General features: G+C 38.2%; 1 protein-coding gene across 1 annotated transcript in view; it reads left to right on the top strand.

Moving 5' to 3' along the window:
- LOC146866935 (importin-9-like) overlaps positions 1-22,364 on the top strand; it is a 226,533-nt gene that overhangs the window by 67,841 nt on the left and 136,328 nt on the right. The window contains exons 3-4 of the mRNA XM_085618421.1: positions 9,303-9,389; positions 11,278-11,479. Coding sequence (XP_085474547.1) covers positions 9,303-9,389; positions 11,278-11,355 — 165 coding nt within the window. The 3' untranslated portion in view covers positions 11,356-11,479. The remainder of the gene's footprint in view (positions 1-9,302; positions 9,390-11,277; positions 11,480-22,364) is intronic.

Below are 22,364 nucleotides of genomic sequence, written 5' to 3'. Positions count from 1 at the left end.
ATGCCGTTTCTTTAAATGTTTTAAAAACAAAAACATAAACAAAAATAATGTCATGAGCAATGCCAATAGCTCTAACTTTACCAATGCCGAGACCATTGCATTGTAAATGCTTGTTACTTGGTTCTATGGGTGCAATCAATGGTTAGGGGCAATGAGAATAAATGCCCCTTCTCCACACTTACTAAGCTTTTTTCCTACTTCCCTGAGCCAGGGTATGTAATTTGCCTGCTCACATTTTAGACAGTCCATGATAATTTCGCGGGTCAAAGAGGCAGCAGAGTTCCACCATATTTTCAGCCAAAACAGGGCGGGCCTAGATCTTATGAAGTCCTCTGTGTATGGGAGATTCAGTTCCCTGTGGCAAACATAAGTTGGAGCTGAGACGACCCCCCCCAATACCTTCCTACAAAATCTATTCTCTTCGGTCTGTATGGCAGTACAATTTGAGTATCCCCACACCTCTGCACCATATGTTCCTGTTGGTAAACATTGGGTTTTGTAGATTTGTAACAATGGTATTATTACCTCTGCGTGTTTGGGTTTGCGGAGGCTAGTTATGGAATTGATAGCTTTGCCCATTGTATTCCTCCCCCTGGCAACATGAGGCTGCCAAGATCCGGAATCGGAAAACAGCAAGCCTAAGTAGGGGAAAGTACTAGTGCTTTTTAAAACATTATTCCCTGACATAATATGACAGATTTTATGCTTTTTAGGGCCACATGACATTATATAGGATTTATTAAAATTGGTGCATAGGCCAAGATCAGCCATATATAAAACAAAACCTGTTATTAGAATGCGTAATGCATTGGGTGTGCGGCCCATAAGGACCGCATCATCCGAGTAAAGAAGTGCGGGAAGTAATTTTCCATTAATATTCGGGACATCACTAGTCAATTTGCACAAAGAGTTACTTAATTCATTTATATACAAGATAAAAAGAAGGGGGGCCAAGACACAGCCTTGTTTCACCCCTCTGCCAATTATAATGTCCCCTGAGACTTCACCATCATTATTTATTCGAACACGGGCTTTCAAGTCACTATGTAGGTGAGCCAAAAAATAAACAAGTGACTCATCTAACCCATAATTTAACAAAACTGACCATAAGCGGGAGCGGTTAACAAAACCAAAAGCGGAACTTAAGTCCATAAACCCCAAATACAATGGGGATTTTTTGGCAATGGTGTATTTGGCAAATATTAAATTCAGGTTTAAACATTGCTCAATAGTCCCCACGTTGCTTCTAAAGCCTAGCTGGCACGGGTGTAAAATCATATTTTCCTCTGCCCAGGTCCTGATCTTATTGAAAATGACCCTTCCTAAGATCTTCAAGGTATTATCTATTAAAGATATGGGCCGATAACAGCCAGGATCTAGTCTGTCGCCTTTCTTAAAAATTGGCACGATAATGCTATTTGACCAGGTTGCTGGGGCTGGGGTGTTAGATAAGTTATTAAAAATATTGCACAATAAAGGTGACCAAAATTCAGGCTCTGATTTAATTTGGTCGATGGATAATCCATCGGGACCAGGTGCTTTATTGCTCGCGCTTTGAGAGATAGCATCTTCCACCTTCGTTATTGAGATATTAAGGGCCATAGAGGGGTAGGAGGTTTCCGTTAATAGGTGCGGTGCAGCATAAATGCTTGAAAAATGCTTCACCCACAAATCCCCTGATATCTTGCAGTTTATGGGGGTAATGTTGGATCCAATTGATCTTAAATTCTTAACCTCGCCCCAGAAACCGGCAACATCTCTCAGTGCCGCCGTGCGTACAAGGGATTCCCAATGATCCTTTAATATCACTTCTGTTCTTATTTTTACAGTGTGCTTATAGCTTGACCTCAGCCTCCTCACCAAGAACTGGTCCCGTGGTTCAGCTATAAGGGCCGCCCGTAATTCACGGTTTGCTTTAGAGCACAAAGTGTCGAACCACCTGGGGTTTTTATTATTATTATTATTGGCCGAAGGTTTGGAAATCTCCTTTTTGATGGCCATACACAACCCTGTAAAAGCCTCGATAATGTCATGTCCAGAATTATCACTAGATAAACAGACAGACACTAACGAAGGGTGCATTTTAATTGTGCGGGCTAAGACCCCTTTGTTGTCTATCTCCTTCCAAACTACCCTAAGTTTGTCCGTTGACGCCACCAAGTTTTTTGCCCCAATTTCTCTGTTTCCCCGTTTTTTTGATGGATTTAAAACTGCACAGAATAGGGTTGTGGTCACTATATATAGTGCTAACAACCTCAGCCTCTAATAGACAATCCCCAAACAGGGAAGATATAAATACATAATCTATTGTAGTTGAACTCCCACGCCCAACATAAGTGGCCACAGGTCCTTTATTTGCGGTAATATTTACCTTCTCCATGATATTAACTAAGTCTTGTGTGGCTAAATGATTAAGCGGTGTTGTGAAGTCATTATTATAAAAAATAATTAAGCATAATTTAAACCCATTAGTGTAAATTAAGGCCTGAAAATTCATATCATTGGTCTTCAAGGGTTCAATTTTAGCTCCTGCAGTAATCTTAACCCAGATAGATAAACCCCCACTAGGTCGTCCCATAGCCAGAACGGGTACAATTTGATTGTAACAGCTATACCCCTCATGAAGCATAGAACTAGTACACCAAGTTCCTTGGAACATTAAAATATCAAAGTTAGTAACCCAATCTATCCAGTCCCTAAATTTCATTTTCGCATTTAAACCGGCAATGTTCCAACTCAAAATTGTTAATTTGTCAGACGATATAGGGGTGGCGGTGGCATGAGCAGTCATTTTAGGATCAAGTGACAGAATTACCTCAATTTCACCGTTAGACACCTCTATAGGGAGGCCAGTTATCAATTCTTCCACGGAGTCAGTTACATTCAAGTAATCACTGTCTGCTGTAGCTGGAGGGATAGCTGATGGTCAGTCCTGGGTCTCAAGCTCAGATAATACACTGTATCTATTATACAGTGGAAAAGATGGTAGAGCTGGGCTAAATAATCTCTGAGGGGGCCTATAGAAGTAACTCAACGGTAGTAGAGTTACAACAGTAGAGGGACTGGGGTAGATATTATTGCTATTGAGTATAAAATTTGCTGTTGAGGGGTGCCTGAAATTAATTACAATGCAGTCTCCATTAATATTCTTAAATAAGGGACCAACCCAACTCACTCGACGGACTGACAAGATTTCCCTCTAAATATTTGTCCCAACCCCTTTATGTTTAGTCAACCAGTCGATACACTTGTTGTTGAACTGGACCCAGGACTCACCTTGTCCCCCCTTAAGCAATGGTACACCTGCTAAGATCAAGACATAAGGGCAGGCATCAGGGGGCAAGTGAAGGGCTGGCCCTGGTTGTTTTGTAGACCTAGTATCAACGGATTTACCCTTGTCTGAACCCATATTAGTTTGTTTCCCCGACTTTATGGTGGCTGAACTAGGTCCCCCCTTTGATATACCGGCAGCCGCACTAGCGGGGCACGGCGGTCCAGCTTCTACAGCTGGAGTATGCTGCGATGGTGTTGCAGGTCGGCTTTTTCCTGCTAAGGCATCCCTAGGTGCAGTGTTATTTACCAGTGTACTACTGTTAATGATTGGCCCGTCTCCCAATATGACCTTACTAGCGGCCTCCATATCTTTCAGTAGTCGTTCTCCCCTCAGCAGATCCAGGCTAATCACCCCTTTCCTTTTTACATCTTCCTTTTTTACCAGGTTTTCCAATCTATGAAGTTTTTTAAAAATTGTATTAAACTATTTGATCATTTGACTTTCCATTTGTTTAAAAATTGTGTCGACTATAGTCTCAATAAAATTTCTGTTTAACTTTTTTTGAGTAACGCTTTCAATTATGGGCTCAGTCTGTGTACAGGCAGAGTTATGTCCTTCTTTATGGGGGATTATAACTGTATCCCCCCTCAACCAGTTGCAAAGACTCATTACTATCCATTCCATCCATGCCGCCCCCCTGATAATTGTTTCCCTCTGGTCCACATACTCTGGGGTGTGGGTTGATTCTTGTTGCGTAGGGGTTGTTTCCTTTTATTTATTGTTTGTTTCGAGAGACCCCTTTTCCTCTTATCTCCGACAGTCTTATTACTCGAGGTCGGGGGAGGGTTAACGGTTAGAATGACAGGATCTTGTTGTGAGTCAATGATAATAGTTGAACTGCTACCCCCAAATTGAGCTACCATGGGGTTGGCCAGTGGGTTAACCGACAAGGTAGATTTCGTGACTGTGACCGCAGGGTAAAGCGGCACAGCATTATTTGGGCAGTCTTGCTGGAGCTCTAAATGTGAAGTCATAAGACCCAATGACATCCTCCTCTCGGTATTGGCAATTTCAGTGCTAACCAAATTGAAAGCATTTTCCAGCATACTCTCAAAGGAGGGTGGGAGGACAGAAGGGCCCTCAGAGGCCTGTGTGATGGCACTGGTGTTTCGTTTCCCCATAATGCTTTTTTGGGCTCACCTTAACAGCAGCTTAGAGGGGTGCCCGAGCTTAGCCCGGCTGGTCCCGCACGCGTCGCAGGAGAAACGCCGGTGCCTTTCTGCGCCTCCGGCGATGTCGACGGTGGGCGGGACTTGCGGAGGATTGTGGGGGCTGTAGTCCCCCGCACTGCGGCCGCGGCTCGAAGCGCGGCGGCGGGAGGGACCTGGCAACCAAGCGACAGCACTCCCCAAAAGCAAGCTCCCGCCGGTCAATCCCCCAATGCGGCAAAGCAGAGCGAAGAGAGGCCTCTGACACAGGCCACAAAAGTAAGTAAATAAGTGGCAAAGTACCCGCAGGGCAGACCTCTTTGTAGCAAGAAAAAGCTCCGTAGACCACTCTGGACCGCTCTGGGGTGCTCCGCTGGGTCAGGTGCCCCTCTCCTCCCGGCGCCCCTCTCCTCCGGACTCCTCCGGACTCAGCTCGTCTCGTACTCAACGCCCCGCTCACCGCTCCGGTAGTGTCCACAGCAATCCTTTGTTTGTTCCAATCTCCAGTCTCCCCACAGCTCTTAAACATCCGATTGACTCTATATTTTCCTTCCGACTACAACCAACTTCAATATGCGAAGGCGAGGGGAGGTAGGCACTCAGAAGGTTTGGTAAAAAAAAAAAAAAAAATCCTTTTGGCTTCTGTCCCACATATCTCCTCCCTCAAGAGAACAATCGCTTGGTAGATTAATATTGTAGTATCCACATACAATAAGTGCGAGTGGCTAGTGAGCAAGTTCGCTCGAGATAGTATTCAATACTGTAGGATCATCACCATTGCATCCAAATATTGTACTCGTTAGTTTCTTCCCCGCCCCATATTGGCATTCAGTGATTGCGCAATGACAACATTTATCTGAACATGATCGCTTAAACTGCAGCCCCCCTCTTTTGGCCAGGATCACCACACCCGTACCTTGGCCCCCTGTGTCATCTCACTTACCACCCTAAATCTCAGTGTATTTAAAATCTGTAGTTGTGACCCATCTATATGTGTCTCCTGGATGCAAATGATATTAGCACCCAGCGACTGTAACCCAACCGCAACATTATGTCTTTTCTTCACATCATTTAGGCCACATATATTGATGGATGCCACTCTCAATACCCCCATACACTTTTATGGTGCTGGCCTATGACTGATACCCTATCTCCATTAAACCTTGCCACACTTCCAAAAATCTCTATCCTTTTACTACAAAGTACTGCACAAATGTCTGACATATAAGAAACAATGCAAACTTAACTATGTTCCTCTCGTCCCCCAAGTATCGCCCCCTCTACCCCCCACACCAAAAATCAGGCAACCAGGCTTAAACATGAGCCCGTGTGAGCACGTCTGTGCCACCCATCCTCTCCCTTTACCTCCTCCCCCTTTGAATGTGGCTTGCCAGATACTCGTATCCCGAGGAACCACTGTTCATAAGCCTGAAATCCTTGCTTACAATAGATATTTTTACTATTTACCCCCAATATTCCCTGTTGCAATATCGTCCAAAAGTTTCTGTCATTGAACTTCAGAAGTGGAACTGAAATTCTGGCATTTGTATATCTCCTTCAACCTGGCTGGATTTTGTAAGAAAACCAAGGCCCCTGCAGATTGAAATGGGGTCATTAATTGCCTGAGCCATAATCTCCTTTCGACCGTAGCATGTGCAAAGTCAGTCGTAGTAAAAAAGGAAAAACCTTCAAACCTCCTTTTGACATTGGGTCCAGCTAGATCATACACGGCTTGACGAAGCAAAAAGTCGGCAAAATAAATCAATTTGGCACTCGGTAGAGATTTTCTCCGGAGGAATGCCTTGATGGTGAAATAGGGAATCTGTGAGCACATTGAACTTCCTTGTCCCAATCTCCTGTAGAAAGCTCTGGTAGGGGGCCTCTCAGCATATTTACTACGAACTTTCTTACATTGTTGCCCTCACAGTTCTCCGGCCCCCCTAACAGCCTTAGAGTATTGCGCCGCTGCTGGTTCTCATAGTCCTCGAGCTTCCACATCACATCCTTTTATAGTACTGTCCTGCAATGAGGCCTGCGCCTTCAACATTACCACTGTGCTTTCCAGCATTTCCAATGCGTTACTCCACCATATTCAGTCACTCAGCAATGTCCGAGCAGATCTTTCAAACTTTCTGTACGGAGCCTTGGAGTTTTAGTGGCTAGCCGTGCCTGTCGATTGTCGGTTTTAACAGCATCCTGAAAGGCTCGCAGGGACTGCAAGATCAGAGCCAATGAGGACTAGGCGGGGTTTACTCGCTTCATATGATCTGAGATCCCATTGGAATTCACCGCCGTTTGCATCTCACCTTCATCTATCCCCTCGGGGGGAGCATTTGTGTTGCTAAATAGTCCCACCCTACTTCCTCCACCATCTTGTGCTCCCCTGGGATCTTCCGTTTATTTTTTTTTCTTTGTGGTTGTGGCTATCTCTGAAGGGCTGGTATTATCTGAGGAGGAGCCCCACACCATCCTCCTCACTACTGATAGATAGGCTAATGTCTGAAACCTCTGACTCTTCTGTCAGTGAGATTAATTTTTCCCCGGTACATCTGGGGTCAAACAGCCAACTTCCATATTTGGCCCTCACTTCCTCCAAGAGAGTGTAGCCCAGTCTTTCTAGCCACAGCTGCTACTCTGCTTTCCTGTTCGCTATTAGTTATGCCAGACATACCCGCATCCATCATCCGGGGTCGAGTGCCCTCCACTAAGACGTCTTCCCTCGGACTAATATGTACGGCATGTACATGTGCCTCTATGGTGGTGTTCTCACAATTTTCCTGCCAGGGAGTCATGTTTCCCCCGTCCGGGACGTCTGACCTTTTACTTTGTCCAGTGGATGTTTGCACTGCAGATATTATTGCTTGGTCAGTTTCTGATATATGGTCGCTTCAAGCCCTGTCCATATCCTCATTGCCATTGTTAATGCTGGAATCCTTTTGCATCTCAATTTGGGTGACCCATTCCCCACCCAAAGCTTTGGGTGAGAAGATGTTTAAGATGGATGGTTGCGATTTCCCTACATCAGTAGGTGGTTTAGCTCGCCGTAGATTTGTTTTTCCTGGAAGTTCAATTTTGTGATGTTCGATTTTTCCCTGTTTGTCGCGTTTATTTAGCCGTAGCTCCCCCTTTTTGAGATCGATTTTCAAATCAGAGCCCTCACGCCGCAACTGTACGGCAGTAGTGGTCGTTCGCTGCTTTTACCCTTCCTTGAGCAGCCATTGCAACGGTCTTGGTGTTGGGCTCGTGCTCTGTGTCTAGCAGTGCTCCAGCCGATAGCGTGTTTGTTTCCTGGCAGCCACCGTAGGCGTGCCCGGAACCTGCCAACGCTGTTAGCAGAAGCCGCGTTAGGGCCTCCCAGTACCCCCCGCAGAAGTTCCCTTGAGCCTCGCAGGCATGTCCTCGCTGTCAGACTTGATGGAATGTCGGAGAAATCCACCGAAGAACACCGCGACAGTCGTGGACTTCACTGCAGCTCCAGCGCATACTCGTAGCCACCAGCCGGGATATTTACACCGCCAAGGGGGAGAGAGGTAAGGTGGCTTCTACTCAGACGCCGTCTTGCTGCTGCTATTTTAATGAGCACGCCACTTTTATTTGTCAAGCATTTTCATACTGATAGAATGAGTTTAGTTCACAGATCAGTAGAAGGCTGATCAAGAGAAGATCTGGTTTGTTTAAGGGGCGGAATAGTCTCCGCAGCAAAGATGCCTAGTATTACTGTAGTGACATCAGTAGTGAAGTTTAAGTCAAATATTTTTGTATAAAGTTTTGTATTTGAAGCCAAGCAAGAGTTTTTAAACATGGATTAACAAACATTCCTGATCCTTTTGGATGACGGTGCTTTTAGTGAACTAAGGTGCAAGTTAGAGGGGATGTGTACCCTATACGTGGGCTGAATTCTTTTTGTACATGGAGCAATATTCTAGTCTATTAAAGCAAGCAAAAGAGGTTTTTCTCCAGCATACGTTGTGAGTTCTTGTATTTGAAGGTTCTCTCATATGTGATAAGGAACAAAATGGAGGCTTAGTGAAATAAATTGTCTATGATCACGCAGTTTGGTCAAGCAGGGAAACTGGGAATCATTCCAAATTCTCCAGTTTCACACTGTGCAATTCTGTCTAGATAGACAATCTTTTTCTGGGATCAGAGGTTAATGCTTTATCCTTAATTCTTGGAGGATTTGAGTAGAGTGTGCGTGATCTGCGGAATCCACATTTTATTTTTGATAGTTTTGCATAGGACCATCCTTGCCGAAGGATATGAGAGTTTGCTAGTGACCGGGTATTGCCAATTCCACATTTATAGCATGCACTGTTTTTGAGGTGGCATTCTGGCATGCGCTTTAAAGCAAGTCTTCCATTGCAAATTTTGGGGAACCCTAAAGTGGTTCATACTACTGAAATCAATAGGATCTGTGGAACTCCGTTAAGGGGGGGGGGCAGAGAGAAGGATGTGTGGGGGCAGGAGGGCTTATGTGCAATCTGCTTCTACAAATGTGTGTGATGTTAGTAACCATTCCTGTAACGTTTAGGTTTTTAGACTTTACACACTTGGTTTATTTTCCTGTATTTATAAACAATGCACTTTTCCCTCTGCCTGGTATCTGGTGTGGGTACTACATATCGTCATGAATGTAAACTGAACTTATCCGTTTGAGGGCCCATTGCTGGTTGGATTTCTCAGCTGCTTGTATCATTGCCTTCTCGTTAAGGACTGTGGTAAATTTTCAGGGCTCTATGTAACAAACTTTTACATTACCAAATTAAAGAAAAACGAAATACTGCATGTTTGAAGCTTAAATCTGATGATTGTCTTTCCAGCTTGCATCGGTTGTTCTGAAACAGTATGTGGAAACTCACTGGTGCTCCCAGTCGGAAAAATTTAGATCACCGGAGACCACTGAAAGGGTATGTATTTGGATTGCCATTAACCATTACACACTTCTTGGTGTACTAGGTTAGATCTTAAGGTTTCCCACTAGCTTAAATGTTAGGGTTTTCTGATAACGAGTATCTAACCTGTGTGCCTTGACTGACCTATGATAAAGGTAATTGTATATTTCTGGTTCTCCTATTTTCCTAACTCTGGGTGGACAAAATGGTATATTGTGAAACTGCTTGTGTGCCCTGCATCTTGCTTCTTGAACCAAACTCTCTGCCACCAACAAAGCATCCAAAAATAATTAGTTGCAGTGATCATGCTGTTTTTAATTACTTGCATGCAGGGAATTACTGCCTTGTCTGAGAATGATCACAGCCCGGGGTTTGCAAGCATATTTGTAAGTTTGTGCGAGTAGAGTATGACCTTAAGTGTTGTAGTCGAAGAGTGTCTCAGGGGATGATCTAAATTTAAGTGACACAGTAACAAACTATGTAGGTCTTAATAAAGGTATGAGGTGTACAGATTCTCAGTTATGTTTACTGTTAAAAATTGGGTTTTTGTTTGGCAGAGGTATGCATCCTGTCCAAGCAGGTACCACAATCCTAAACAGGTTAAGTCAGATACACACCCTAAATTAACCTGTGCTCACCCTCTGGTAGCTTGGCACAGAGCTGTCAGGCTTCTCTTCAGAGACAGAGTGTAAAGTATTTGAGAAACCATTCAAACAGTGGAAACACATCACAAAAAGATACCACACCTGGTTAGAAAACTATAGCTTAATTTAAAGAACAAAACAAGACTAAAAGGACAAAAGTCCAGTAAGTATAACCGCAGTTATGAATTTTTAAAGAATAAACTGAATTGCAGTGATTAAAAACATAAATCATGAAAAAGGGCTATCTGGTTGCGCCACACTGAGTCAAATCCAAAAGTTCAGGCCAACCACGATGGAGTGCTGGTCAGATACAGGGACCAGCCTTGACCCGCTGTAATGTACCATGTTTGCGTCCACCATGAGGACCAGAGTACGCAGTGTGATACTTAGGATAAAGGCGGGTGATGCGTCAGAACTAGGGTCGATGCACTGCGCAGTTGGGGCTGCGTTGCAGTGGGACCTCACAGTGGTGGTGATGCGTTGCGGTCAATCCTTGCAGTAGTGGGGATGCGTCATCGTCAAGGGAGATGCACCGGTTCCGAACCGCACACATCTTCGATGCATGCTTTTTTGCTGGAGCAGCAGTTTATACCTACTTCCAAGGGCCCAGGACTGGGTTGGCACCACTTGGGATCAATAATCACAATCTTTGGAAGGGTGATCCCTTAAAGTCCCTACATTTACCTGAGCTCAACCCCCAGGTAGCTATGATGCAGAGCAGTTTGAGAAAATGTGTATTTATTCAGTACTAAAGTAATAATTTGCAGTGGAAATGCAAATCAATGAAAATCCCAAAATGAATTGGAAAAACAGAGTAAAATGTCATCAACAGAATGGCACCAAATTGTCAAAAATCCTATTAGGGTAACCCAGATACCACACAGTGGTAGTAGTAATCAATGGTTGCAGTAGAACAGGACATGGGCGCAGTTTGACACTGACCGCGTTGAAGTGATTAGGTCATGCTAGTCAAACATTTTACCCTCTTACTCTAATCCTTTAAGTCCCAGTCCACCACAGAAGTACACTTCTAAAGGCCCACAGGACCTCAGGGCAGGCACTTAAAAATTCACAGAGTAGGCCAACAGGAGGGCCCAGTCCTGGTCGGCTTGCCACTTGTCAGGTCGGTGTCTGCAGGAAAAGGTCTCTTGTAGCTTTTTTAAATTAGTTTTTCCTGCAGCGATTACTTTATTCCATGTGCCCTAGTTCATCCTATTTTTTTAGGTATGCCTCAAACTGTACTGCTTTTGATCTTGCAGGCGAAAATGGTCATCAGGCAGCTGCTTCCCAACGGGCTGAGGGAGTCAATCAGCAAGGTGCGCTCCAGCGTGGCCTAAGCGGTATCTGCGATAGCGCACTGGGACTGGCCTGAGGCCTGGCCTCAGCTTTTCAACTTGCTGATGGAGATGCTAGTCAGTGGAGATCTGAATGCAGTGCATGGAGCCATGAGGGTTTTGACTGGTGAGTCCCATGAGTGCCTAAGACCTAGCTGTACAGGCTTCTATAAAGCAATGGATGAAAGGGGAGGGGGGGGGGGGGGGTGGCCTTATTGAGCCAGCCATATATTGTAGCCCTGGCACAGTAAATGGAAGCAAGCACTTACTGGCAAAAACTCTCTCTATCTCTATCTCTATTAGAGATATCTCTATCTCTATTAGAGATATCTCTATCTCTATCTCTATTAGAGATGTCTCTATCTCTATTAGAGATGTCTCTATCTCTATTAGAGATATCTCTATCTCTATTAGAGATATCTCTATCTCTATTAGAGATATCTCTATCTCTATTAGAGATGTCTTTATCTCTATCTCTATTAGAGATGTCTCTATCTCTATTAGAGATGTCTATCTCTATTAGAGATGTCTCTATCTCTATTAGAGATGTCTATCTCTATTAGAGATGTCTCTATCTCTATTAGAGATGTCTTTATCTCTATTAGAGATGTCTCTATCTCTATTAGAGATGTCTCTATCTCTATTAGAGATGTCTCTATCTCTATCTCTATTAGAGATGTCTCTATCTCTATATCTGTTAGAGATATCTCTATCTCTCTCTATTAGAGATATCTCTATCTCTATTAGAGATATCTCTATCTCTATTAGAGATATCTTGATCTCTATCTCTCTCTATCTCGATAAATATAGATAGATCTATCTCTATCTCGATAAATATAGATAGATCTATCTCTATAAATATAGATAGATCTATCTCTATCTCTATCTCGATAAATATAGATAGATCTCTATCTCTATCTCGATAAATATAGATAGATCTATCTCTATTAGAGATGTCTCTATCTCTATTAGAGATGTCTCTATCTCTATTAGAGATATCTCTATCTCTATTAGAGTTATCTCTATCTCTATTAGAGATGTCTCTATCTCTTAGAGATGTCTCTATCTCTATTAGAGATGTCTCTATCTCTATTAGAGATATCTCTATCTCTATTAGAGTTATCTCTATCTCTATTAGAGATGTCTCTATCTCTTAGAGACATCTCTAACAGAGATAGAGACATCTCTATCTCTATTAGAGATCTCTATCTCTATTAGAGCTATCTCTATCTCTATTAGAGATATCTCTATCTCTATCTCTATTAGAGATCTCTATCTCTATCTCTATTAGAGATGTCTCTATCTCTATTAGAGATGTCTCTATCTCTATTAGAGATGTCTCTATCTCTCTCTATTTGAGATCTACATCTCTATTAGAGCTATCTCTATTAGAGATAGCTCTATCTCTATCTCTATTAGAGATATCTCTATTTCTATTAGAGATATCTCTATCTCTATTAGAGATCTCTATCTCTATTAGAGATATCTCTATTAGAGATGTCTCTATCTCTATTAGAGATGTCTCTATCTCTATTAGAGATGTCTCTATCTCTATTAGAGAAATCTCTATCTCTTTTAGAGAAATCTCTATTTCTATTAGAGATATCTCTCTATCTCTATTAGAGATCTCTATCTCTATCAGAGATGTCTATCTCTATTAGAGATGTCTCTATCTCGATCTCTAATAGAGATATCTCTATCTCTATTAGAGATCTCTATCTCTATTACAGATATCTCTATCTCTATTAGAGATGTCTATCTCTATTAGAGATGTCTATCTCTATTAGAGATGTCTCTATCTCTCTCTATTTGAGATCTACATCTCTATTAGAGCTATCTCTAACAGAGATAGAGACATCTCTATCTCTATTAGAGATCTCTATCTCTATTAGAGATCTCTATCTCTATTAGAGCTATCTCTATCTCTATTAGAGATATCTCTATCTCTATCTCTATTAGAGATCTCTATCTCTATCTCTATTAGAGATGTCTCTATCTCTATTAGAGATGTCTCTATCTCTATTAGAGATGTCTCTATCTCTATTAGAGATGTCTCTATCTCTCTCTATTTGAGATCTACATCTCTATTAGAGCTATCTCTATTAGAGATAGCTCTATCTCTATCTCTATTAGAGATATCTCTATTTCTATTAGAGATATCTCTATCTCTATTAGAGATCTCTATCTCTATTAGAGATATCTCTATTAGAGATGTCTCTATCTCTATTAGAGATGTCTCTATCTCTATTAGAGAAATCTCTATCTCTTTTAGAGAAATCTCTATTTCTATTAGAGATATCTCTCTATCTCTATTAGAGATCTCTATCTCTATCAGAGATGTCTCTATCTCGATCTCTAATAGAGATATCTCTATCTCTATTAGAGATCTCTATCTCTATTACAGATATCTCTATCTCTATTAGAGATGTCTATCTCTATTAGAGATGTCTATCTCTATTAGAGATGTCTCTATCTCTCTCTATTTGAGATCTACATCTCTATTAGAGCTATCTCTATTAGAGATAGCTCTATCTCTATCTCTATTAGAGATATCTCTATTTCTATTAGAGATATCTCTATTAGAGATGTCTCTATCTCTATTAGAGATATCTCTGTCTCTATTAGAGATATCTCTTCTCTATCTCTATTAGAGATATCTCTATTTCTATTAGAGATCTCTATCTCTAGCTCTATTAGAGATGTCTCTATCTCTATCAGAGATGTCTATCTCTATTAGAGATGTCTCTATCTCTATCTCTAATAGAGATGTCTCTATCTCTATCTCTAATAGAGATGTCTCTATCTCTATCTCTAATAGAGATATCTCTATCTCTAATAGAGATATCTCTATCTGTCTCTAATAGAGATATCTATCTCTATTAGAGATGTCTCTATCTCTATTAGAGATGTCTCTATCTCTATTAGAGATATCTCTATTAGAGATATCTCTATCTCTAATAGAGATTTCTCTATTAGAGATCCCTCTCTATTACAGATATCTCTATCTCTATTAGAGATGTCTCTATCTCTATTAGAGATGTCTCTATCTCTATTAGAGATGTCTCTATCTCTATCTCTATTAGAGATCTCTATCTCTATTATAGATCTCTATCTCTATTATAGATCTCTATCTCTATTCGAGATATCTCTTTCCGAGATATCTCTTCTCTATCTCTATTCGAGATATCTCTATTTCTATTAGAGATATCTCTATTAGAGATCTCTCTCTAGCTCTATTAGAGATGTCTCTATCAGAGATGTCTATCTCAATTAGAGATGTCTCTATCTCTATCTCTAATAGAGATGTCTCTATCTCTATTAGAGATATCTCTATCTCTATTAGAGATATCTCTGTCTCTATTAGAGATATCTCTATCTCTATTAGAGATGTCTCTGTCTCTATTAGAGATCTGTCTCTATTAGAGATATCTCTATCTCTATTAGAGATGTCTATCTCTATTAGAGATGTCTCTATCTCTATTAGAGATGTCTCTATCTCTGTTAGAGATGTCTCTATCTCTATCTCTATTAGAGATCTGTATCTCTATTAGAGATCTCTATCTCTATTAGAGATCTCTATCTCTATTAGAGCTATCTCTATCTCTATTAGATATATCTTTATCTCTATCTCTATTAGAGATCTCTATCTCTATTAGAGCTATCTCTATCTCTATTAGAGATATCTCTATCTCTATTAGAGATATCTCTATCTCTATTAGAGATATCTCTATTTCTATTAGAGATATCTCTATTTCTATTAGAGATATCTCTATCTCTATTAGAGATGTCTCTATCTCTATTAGAGATGTCTCTATCTCTATTAGAGATGTCTCTATCTCTATTAGAGATGTCTCTATCTCTATCTCTATTAGAGATCTATATCTCTATTAGAGATCTCTATCTCTATTAGAGCTATCTCTATCTCTATTAGAGCTATCTCTATCTCTATTAGATATATCTTTATCTCTATCTCTATTAGAGATCTCTATCTCTATTAGAGCTATCTCTATCTCTATTAGAAATATCTCTATCTCTATTAGAGATATCTCTATTTCTATTAGAGATATCTCTATCTCTATCTCTATTAGAGATGTATCTATCTCTATCTCTATTAGAGATGTCTCTATCTCTATTAGAGATCTCTATCTCTATTAGAGCTATCTCTATTAGAGATATCTCTATTTCTATTAGAGATAGAGATATTTCTATTAGAGATATCTTTATCTCTATCTCTATTAGAGATCTCTATCTCTATTAGAGATATCTCTATTAGAGATAGCTCTATCTCTATTAGAGATATCTCTGTCTCTATTAGAGATATCTCTATCTCTATTAGAGATGTCTCTGTCTCTATTAGAGATCTCTGTCTCTATTAGAGATATCTCGATCTCTATTAGAGATGTCTCTATCTCTATTAGAGATGTCTCTATCTCTATTAGAGATGTCTCTATCTCTATCTCTATTAGAGATCTATATCTCTATTAGAGATCTATATCTCTATTAGAGATCGCTATCTCTATTAGAGCTATCTCTATCTCTATTAGATATATCTTTATCTCTATCTCTATTAGAGCTATCTCTATCTCTATTAGAGATATCTCTATCTCTATTAGAGATATCTCTATCTCTATTAGAGATATCTCTATTTCTATCAGAGATATCTCTATTTCTATTAAAGATATCTCTATTTCTATTAGAGATATCTCTATCTGTATCTCTATTAGAGATCTCTATCTCTATTAGAGATGTCTCTATCTCTATTAGAGATCTCTATCTCTATTAGAGATGTCTCTATCTCTATTAGAGATATCTCTATCTCTATTAGAGATATCTCTATTTCTATTAGAGATATCTCTATTAGAGATCTCTATTTCTATTTGAGATGTCTCTATCTCTATTAGAGATGTCTCTATCGCTATCTCTATTAGAGATCTATATCTCTATTAGAGATCTATATCTCTATTAGAGATCGCTATCTCTATTAGAGCTATCTCTATCTCTATTAGATATATCTTTATCTCTATCTCTATTAGAGCTATCTCTATCTCTATTAGAGATATCTCTATCTCTATTAGAGATATCTCTATCTCTATTAGAGATGTCTATCTCTATTAGAGATGTCTCTATCTCTAATAGAGATGTCTCTATCTCTATCTCTAATAGAGATGTCTATATCTCTATCTCTAATAGAGATGTCTCTATCTCTATCTCTAATAGAGATATCTCTATCTCTAATAGAGATATCTCTATCTGTCTCTAATAGAGATCTCTATCTCTATTAGAGATCTCTATTAGAGATGTCTCTATCTCTATTAGAGAAATCTCTATCTCTATCTCTATTAGAGATATCTCTATTTCTATTAGAGATATCTCTCTCTATCTCTATTAGAGATCCCTATCTCTATCAGAGATGTCTATCTCTATTAGAGATGTGTCTATCTCTATCTCTAATATAGATATCTCTATCTCTCATAGAGATATCTCTATCTCTATTAGAGATGTCTCTATCTCTATTAGAGATGTCTCTATCTCTATCTCTATTAGAGATCTCTATCTCTATTATAGATCTCTATCTCTATTCGAGATCTCTATCTCTATTCGAGATATCTCTTTCCGAGATATCTCTTCTCTATCTCTATTAGAGATATCTCTATTTCTATTAGAGATATCTCTATTAGAGATCTTTCTCTAGCTCTATTAGAGATGTCTCTATCAGAGATGTCTATCTCTATTAGAGATGTCTCTATCTCTAATAGAGATGTCTCTATCTCTATCTCTAATAGAGATATCTCTATCTGTCTCTAATAGAGATATCTATCTCTATTAGAGATGTCTCTATCTCTACTAGAGATGTCTATCTCTATTAGCGATATCTCTATCTCTATTAGAGATATCTCTATCTCTATTAGAGATATCTCTGTCTCTATTAGAGATATCTCTATCTCTATTAGAGATGTCTCTGTCTCTATTAGAGATCTGTCTCTATTAGAGATATCTCTATCTCTATTAGAGATGTCTCTATCTCTATTAGAGATGTCTCTATCTCTATTAGAGATGTCTCTATTTCTATTAGAGATATCTCTATCTCTATCTCTATTAGAGATGTCTCTATCTCTATTAGAGATGTCTCTATCTCTATTAGAGATGTCTCTGTCTCTATTAGAGATCTGTCTCTATTAGAGATATCTCTATCTCTATTAGAGATGTCTCTATCTCTATTAGAGATGTCTCTATTTCTATTAGAGATATCTCTATCTCTATTAGAGATATCTCTATCTCTATTAGAGATGTCTCTATCTCTATTAGAGATGTCTCTATCTCTATTAGAGAAATCTCTATCTCTATCTCTATTAGAGATATCTCTATTTCTATTAGAGATATCTCTCTCTATCTCTATTAGAGATCCCTATCTCTATCAGAGATGTCTATCTCTATTAGAGATGTCTCTATCTCTATTAGAGATGTCTCTATCTCTATTAGAGATGTCTCTATCTCTATCAGAGATGTCTCTATCTCTATCTCTATTAGAGATCTCTATCTCTATCTCTATTAGAGATCTCTATCTCTATTATAGATCTCTAGCTCTATTCGAGATATCTCTTTCCGAGATATCTCTTCTCTATCTCTATTAGAGATATCTCTATTTCTATTAGAGATATCTCTAATAAAGATCTCTCTCTAGCTCTATTAGAGATGTCTCTATCAGAGATGTCTATCTCTATTAGAGATGTCTCTATCTCTATCTCTAATAGAGATGTCTCTATCTCTAATAGAGATGTCTCTATCTATCTCTAATAGAGATATCTCTATCTCTAATAGAGATATCTCTATCTCTAATAGAGATATCTATCTCTATTAGAGATGTCTCTATCTCTATTAGAGATGTCTCTATCTCTATTAGAGATATCTCTATCTCTATTAGAGATATCTCTATCTCTATTAGAGATATCTCTATCTCAATTAGAGATATCTCTATCTCTATTAGAGATATCTCTGTCTCTATTAGAGATCTGTCTCTGTTAGAGATATCTCTATCTCTATTAGAGATGTCTCTATCTCTATTAGAGATGTCTCTATCTCTATTAGAGATGTCTCTATCTCTGTTAGAGATATCTCTATCTCTATTAGAGATGTCTCTATCTCTGTTAGAGATGTCTCTATCTCTATTAGAGCTATCTCTATCTCTATTAGATATATCTTTATCTCTATCTCTATTAGAGATCTCTATCTCTATTAGAGCTATCTCTATCTCTATTAGAGATATCTCTATCTCTATCAGAGATGTCTATCTCTATTAGAGATGTCTCTATCTCTATCTCTAATAGAGATGTCTCTATCTCTAATAGAGATGTCTCTATTAGAGATATCTCTATTTCTATTAGAGATAGAGATATTTCTATTAGAGATATCTTTATCTCTATCTCTATTAGAGATCTCTATCTCTATTAGAGATATCTCTATTAGAGATAGCTCTATCTCTATTAGAGATATCTCTGTCTCTATTAGAGATATCTCTATCTCTATTAGAGATATCTCTGTCTCTATTAGAGATCTCTGTCTCTATTAGAGATATCTCTATCTCTATTAGAGATGTCTCTATCTCTATTAGAGATGTCTCTATCTCTATTAGAGATGTCTCTATCTCTATCTCTATTAGAGATCTATATCTCTATTAGAGATCTATATCTCTATTAGAGATCGCTATCTCTATTAGAGCTATCTCTATCTCTATTAGATATATCTTTATCTCTATCTCTATTAGAGCTATCTCTATCTCTATTAGAGATATCTCTATCTCTATTAGAGATATCTCTATCTCTATTAGAGATATCTCTATCTCTATTAGAGATATCTCTATTTCTATCAGAGATATCTCTATTTCTATTAGAGATATCTCTATCTGTATCTCTATTAGAGATGTCTCTATCTCTATTAGAGATGTCTCTATCTCTATTAGAGATGTCTCTATCTCTATTAGAGGTCTCTATCTCTATTAGAGATCTCTATCTCTATTAGAGATCTCTATCTCTATTAGAGATGTCTCTATCTCTATTAGAGATCTCTATCTCTATTAGAGATGTCTCTATCTCTATTAGAGATATCTCTATCTCTATTAGAGATATCTCTATCTCTATTAGAGATATCTCTGTCTCTATTAGAGATATCTCTATCTCTATTAGAGATGTCTCTATCTCTATTAGAGATGTCTCTATCTCTATTAGAGATGTCTCTATCTCTGTTAGAGATATCTCTATCTCTATTAGAGATGTCTCTATCTCTGTTAGAGATGTCTCTATCTCTATTAGAGCTATCTCTATCTCTATTAGATATATCTTTATCTCTATCTCTATTAGAGATCTCTATCTCTATTAGAGCTATCTCTATCTCTATTAGAGATATCTCTATCTCTATCAGAGATGTCTATCTCTATTAGAGATGTCTCTATCTCTATCTCTAATAGAGATGTCTCTATCTCTAATAGAGATGTCTCTATTAGAGATATCTCTATTTCTATTAGAGATAGAGATATTTCTATTAGAGATATCTTTATCTCTATCTCTATTAGAGATCTCTATCTCTATTAGAGATATCTCTATTAGAGATAGCTCTATCTCTATTAGAGATATCTCTGTCTCTATTAGAGATATCTCTATCTCTATTAGAGATGTCTCTGTCTCTATTAGAGATCTCTGTCTCTATTAGAGATATCTCTATCTCTATTAGAGATGTCTCTATCTCTATTAGAGATGTCTCTATCTCTATTAGAGATGTCTATCTCTATCTCTATTAGAGATCTATATCTCTATTAGAGATCTATATCTCTATTAGAGATCGCTATCTCTATTAGAGCTATCTCTATCTCTATTAGATATATCTTTATCTCTATCTCTATTAGAGCTATCTCTATCTCTATTAGAGATATCTCTATCTCTATTAGAGATATCTCTATCTCTATTAGAGATATCTCTATTGCTATCAGAGATATCTCTATTTCTATTAGAGATATCTCTATTTCTATTAGAGATATCTCTATCTGTATCTCTATTAGAGATGTCTCTATCTCTATTAGAGATGTCTCTATCTCTATTAGAGATGTCTCTATCTCTATTAGAGATGTCTCTATCTCTATTAGAGATGTCTCTATCTCTATTAGAGATCTCTATCTCTATTAGAGATGTCTCTATCTCTATTAGAGATGTCTCTATCTCTATTAGAGATCTCTATCTCTATTAGAGATGTCTCTATCTCTATTAGAGATGTCTCTATCTCTATTAGAGATATCTCTATCTCTATTAGAGATATCTCTATTTCTATTAGAGATATCTCTATTAGAGATCTCTATTTCTATTAGAGATGTCTCTATCTCTATCTCTATTAGAGATCTATATCTCTATTAGAGATCTATATCTCTATTAGAGATCTATATCTCTATTAGAGATCGCTATCTCTATTAGAGCTATCTCTATCTCTATTAGATATATCTTTATCTCTATCTCTATTAGAGCTATCTCTATCTCTATTAGAGATATCTCTATCTCTATTAGAGATATCTCTATCTCTATTAGAGATGTCTCTATCTCTATTAGAGATGTCTCTATCTCTAATAGAGATGTCTCTATCTCTAATAGAGATGTCTCTATCTCTATCTCTAATAGAGATGTCTCTATCTCTATCTCTAATAGAGATGTCTCTATCTCTATCTCTAATAGAGATGTCTCTATCTCTATCTCTAATAGAGATATCTCTATCTGTCTCTAATAGAGATCTCTATCTCTATTAGAGATCTCTATTAGAGATGTCTCTATCTCTATTAGAGAAATCTCTATCTCTATCTCTATTAGAGATATCTCTATTTCTATTAGAGATATCTCTCTCTATCTCTATTAGAGATCCCTATCTCTATCAGAGATGTCTATCTCTATTAGAGATGTGTCTATCTCTATCTCTAATATAGATATCTCTATCTCTCATAGAGATATCTCTATCTCTATTAGAGATGTCTCTATCTCTATTAGAGATGTCTCTATCTCTATTAGAGATGTCTCTATCTCTATCTCTATTAGAGATCTCTATCTCTATTATAGATCTCTATCTCTATTCGAGATATCTCTTTCCGAGATATCTCTTCTCTAGCTCTATTAGAGATATCTCTATTTCTATTAGAGATATCTCTATTAGAGATCTCTCTCTATCTCTATTAGAGATGTCTCTATCTCTAATAGAGATGTCTCTATCTCTATCTCTAATAGAGATATCTCTATCTCTAATAGAGATATCTCTATCTGTCTCTAATAGAGATATCTATCTCTATTAGAGATGTCTCTATCTCTACTAGAGATGTCTATCTCTATTAGAGATATCTCTATCTCTATTAGAGATATCTCTATCTCTATTAGAGATATCTCTGTCTCTATTAGAGATGTCTCTATCTCTATTAGAGATGTCTCTATCTCTATTAGAGATGTCTCTATCTCTATTAGAGATGTCTCTATTTCTATTAGAGATATCTCTATCTCTATTAGAGATGTCTCTATCTCTATTAGAGATGTCTCTATCTCTATTAGAGATGTCTCTATCTCTATTAGAGATATCTCTATCTCTATCTCTATTAGAGATATCTCTATTAGAGATATCTCTATCTCTATTAGAGATGTCTCTATCTCTATCTCTATTAGAGATGTCTCTATCTCTATTAGAGATCTCTATCTCTATTAGAGCTATCGCTATTAGAGATATCTCTATTTCTATTAGAGATATCTCTATATCTCTACTAGAAATATCTCTATCTCTAACAGAGATATCTCTATCTCCATCTCTAATAGAGATATCTCTATCTGTCTCTAATAGAGATATCTATCTCTATTAGAGATATCTCTATTAGAGATGTCTCTATCTCTATTAGAGATGTCTCTATCTCTATTAGAGAAATCTCTATCTCTATTAGAGATATCTCTATTTCTATTAGAGATATCTCTCTCTATCTCTATTAGAGATGTCTCTATCTCTATCAG

This window comes from Triturus cristatus, chromosome 1_2 (genome assembly GCF_964204655.1).
Source record: "Triturus cristatus chromosome 1_2, aTriCri1.1, whole genome shotgun sequence".
Lineage (NCBI taxonomy): Eukaryota > Metazoa > Chordata > Amphibia > Caudata > Salamandridae > Triturus > Triturus cristatus.
This window is presented reverse-complemented; position numbering and strand designations above follow the sequence as displayed.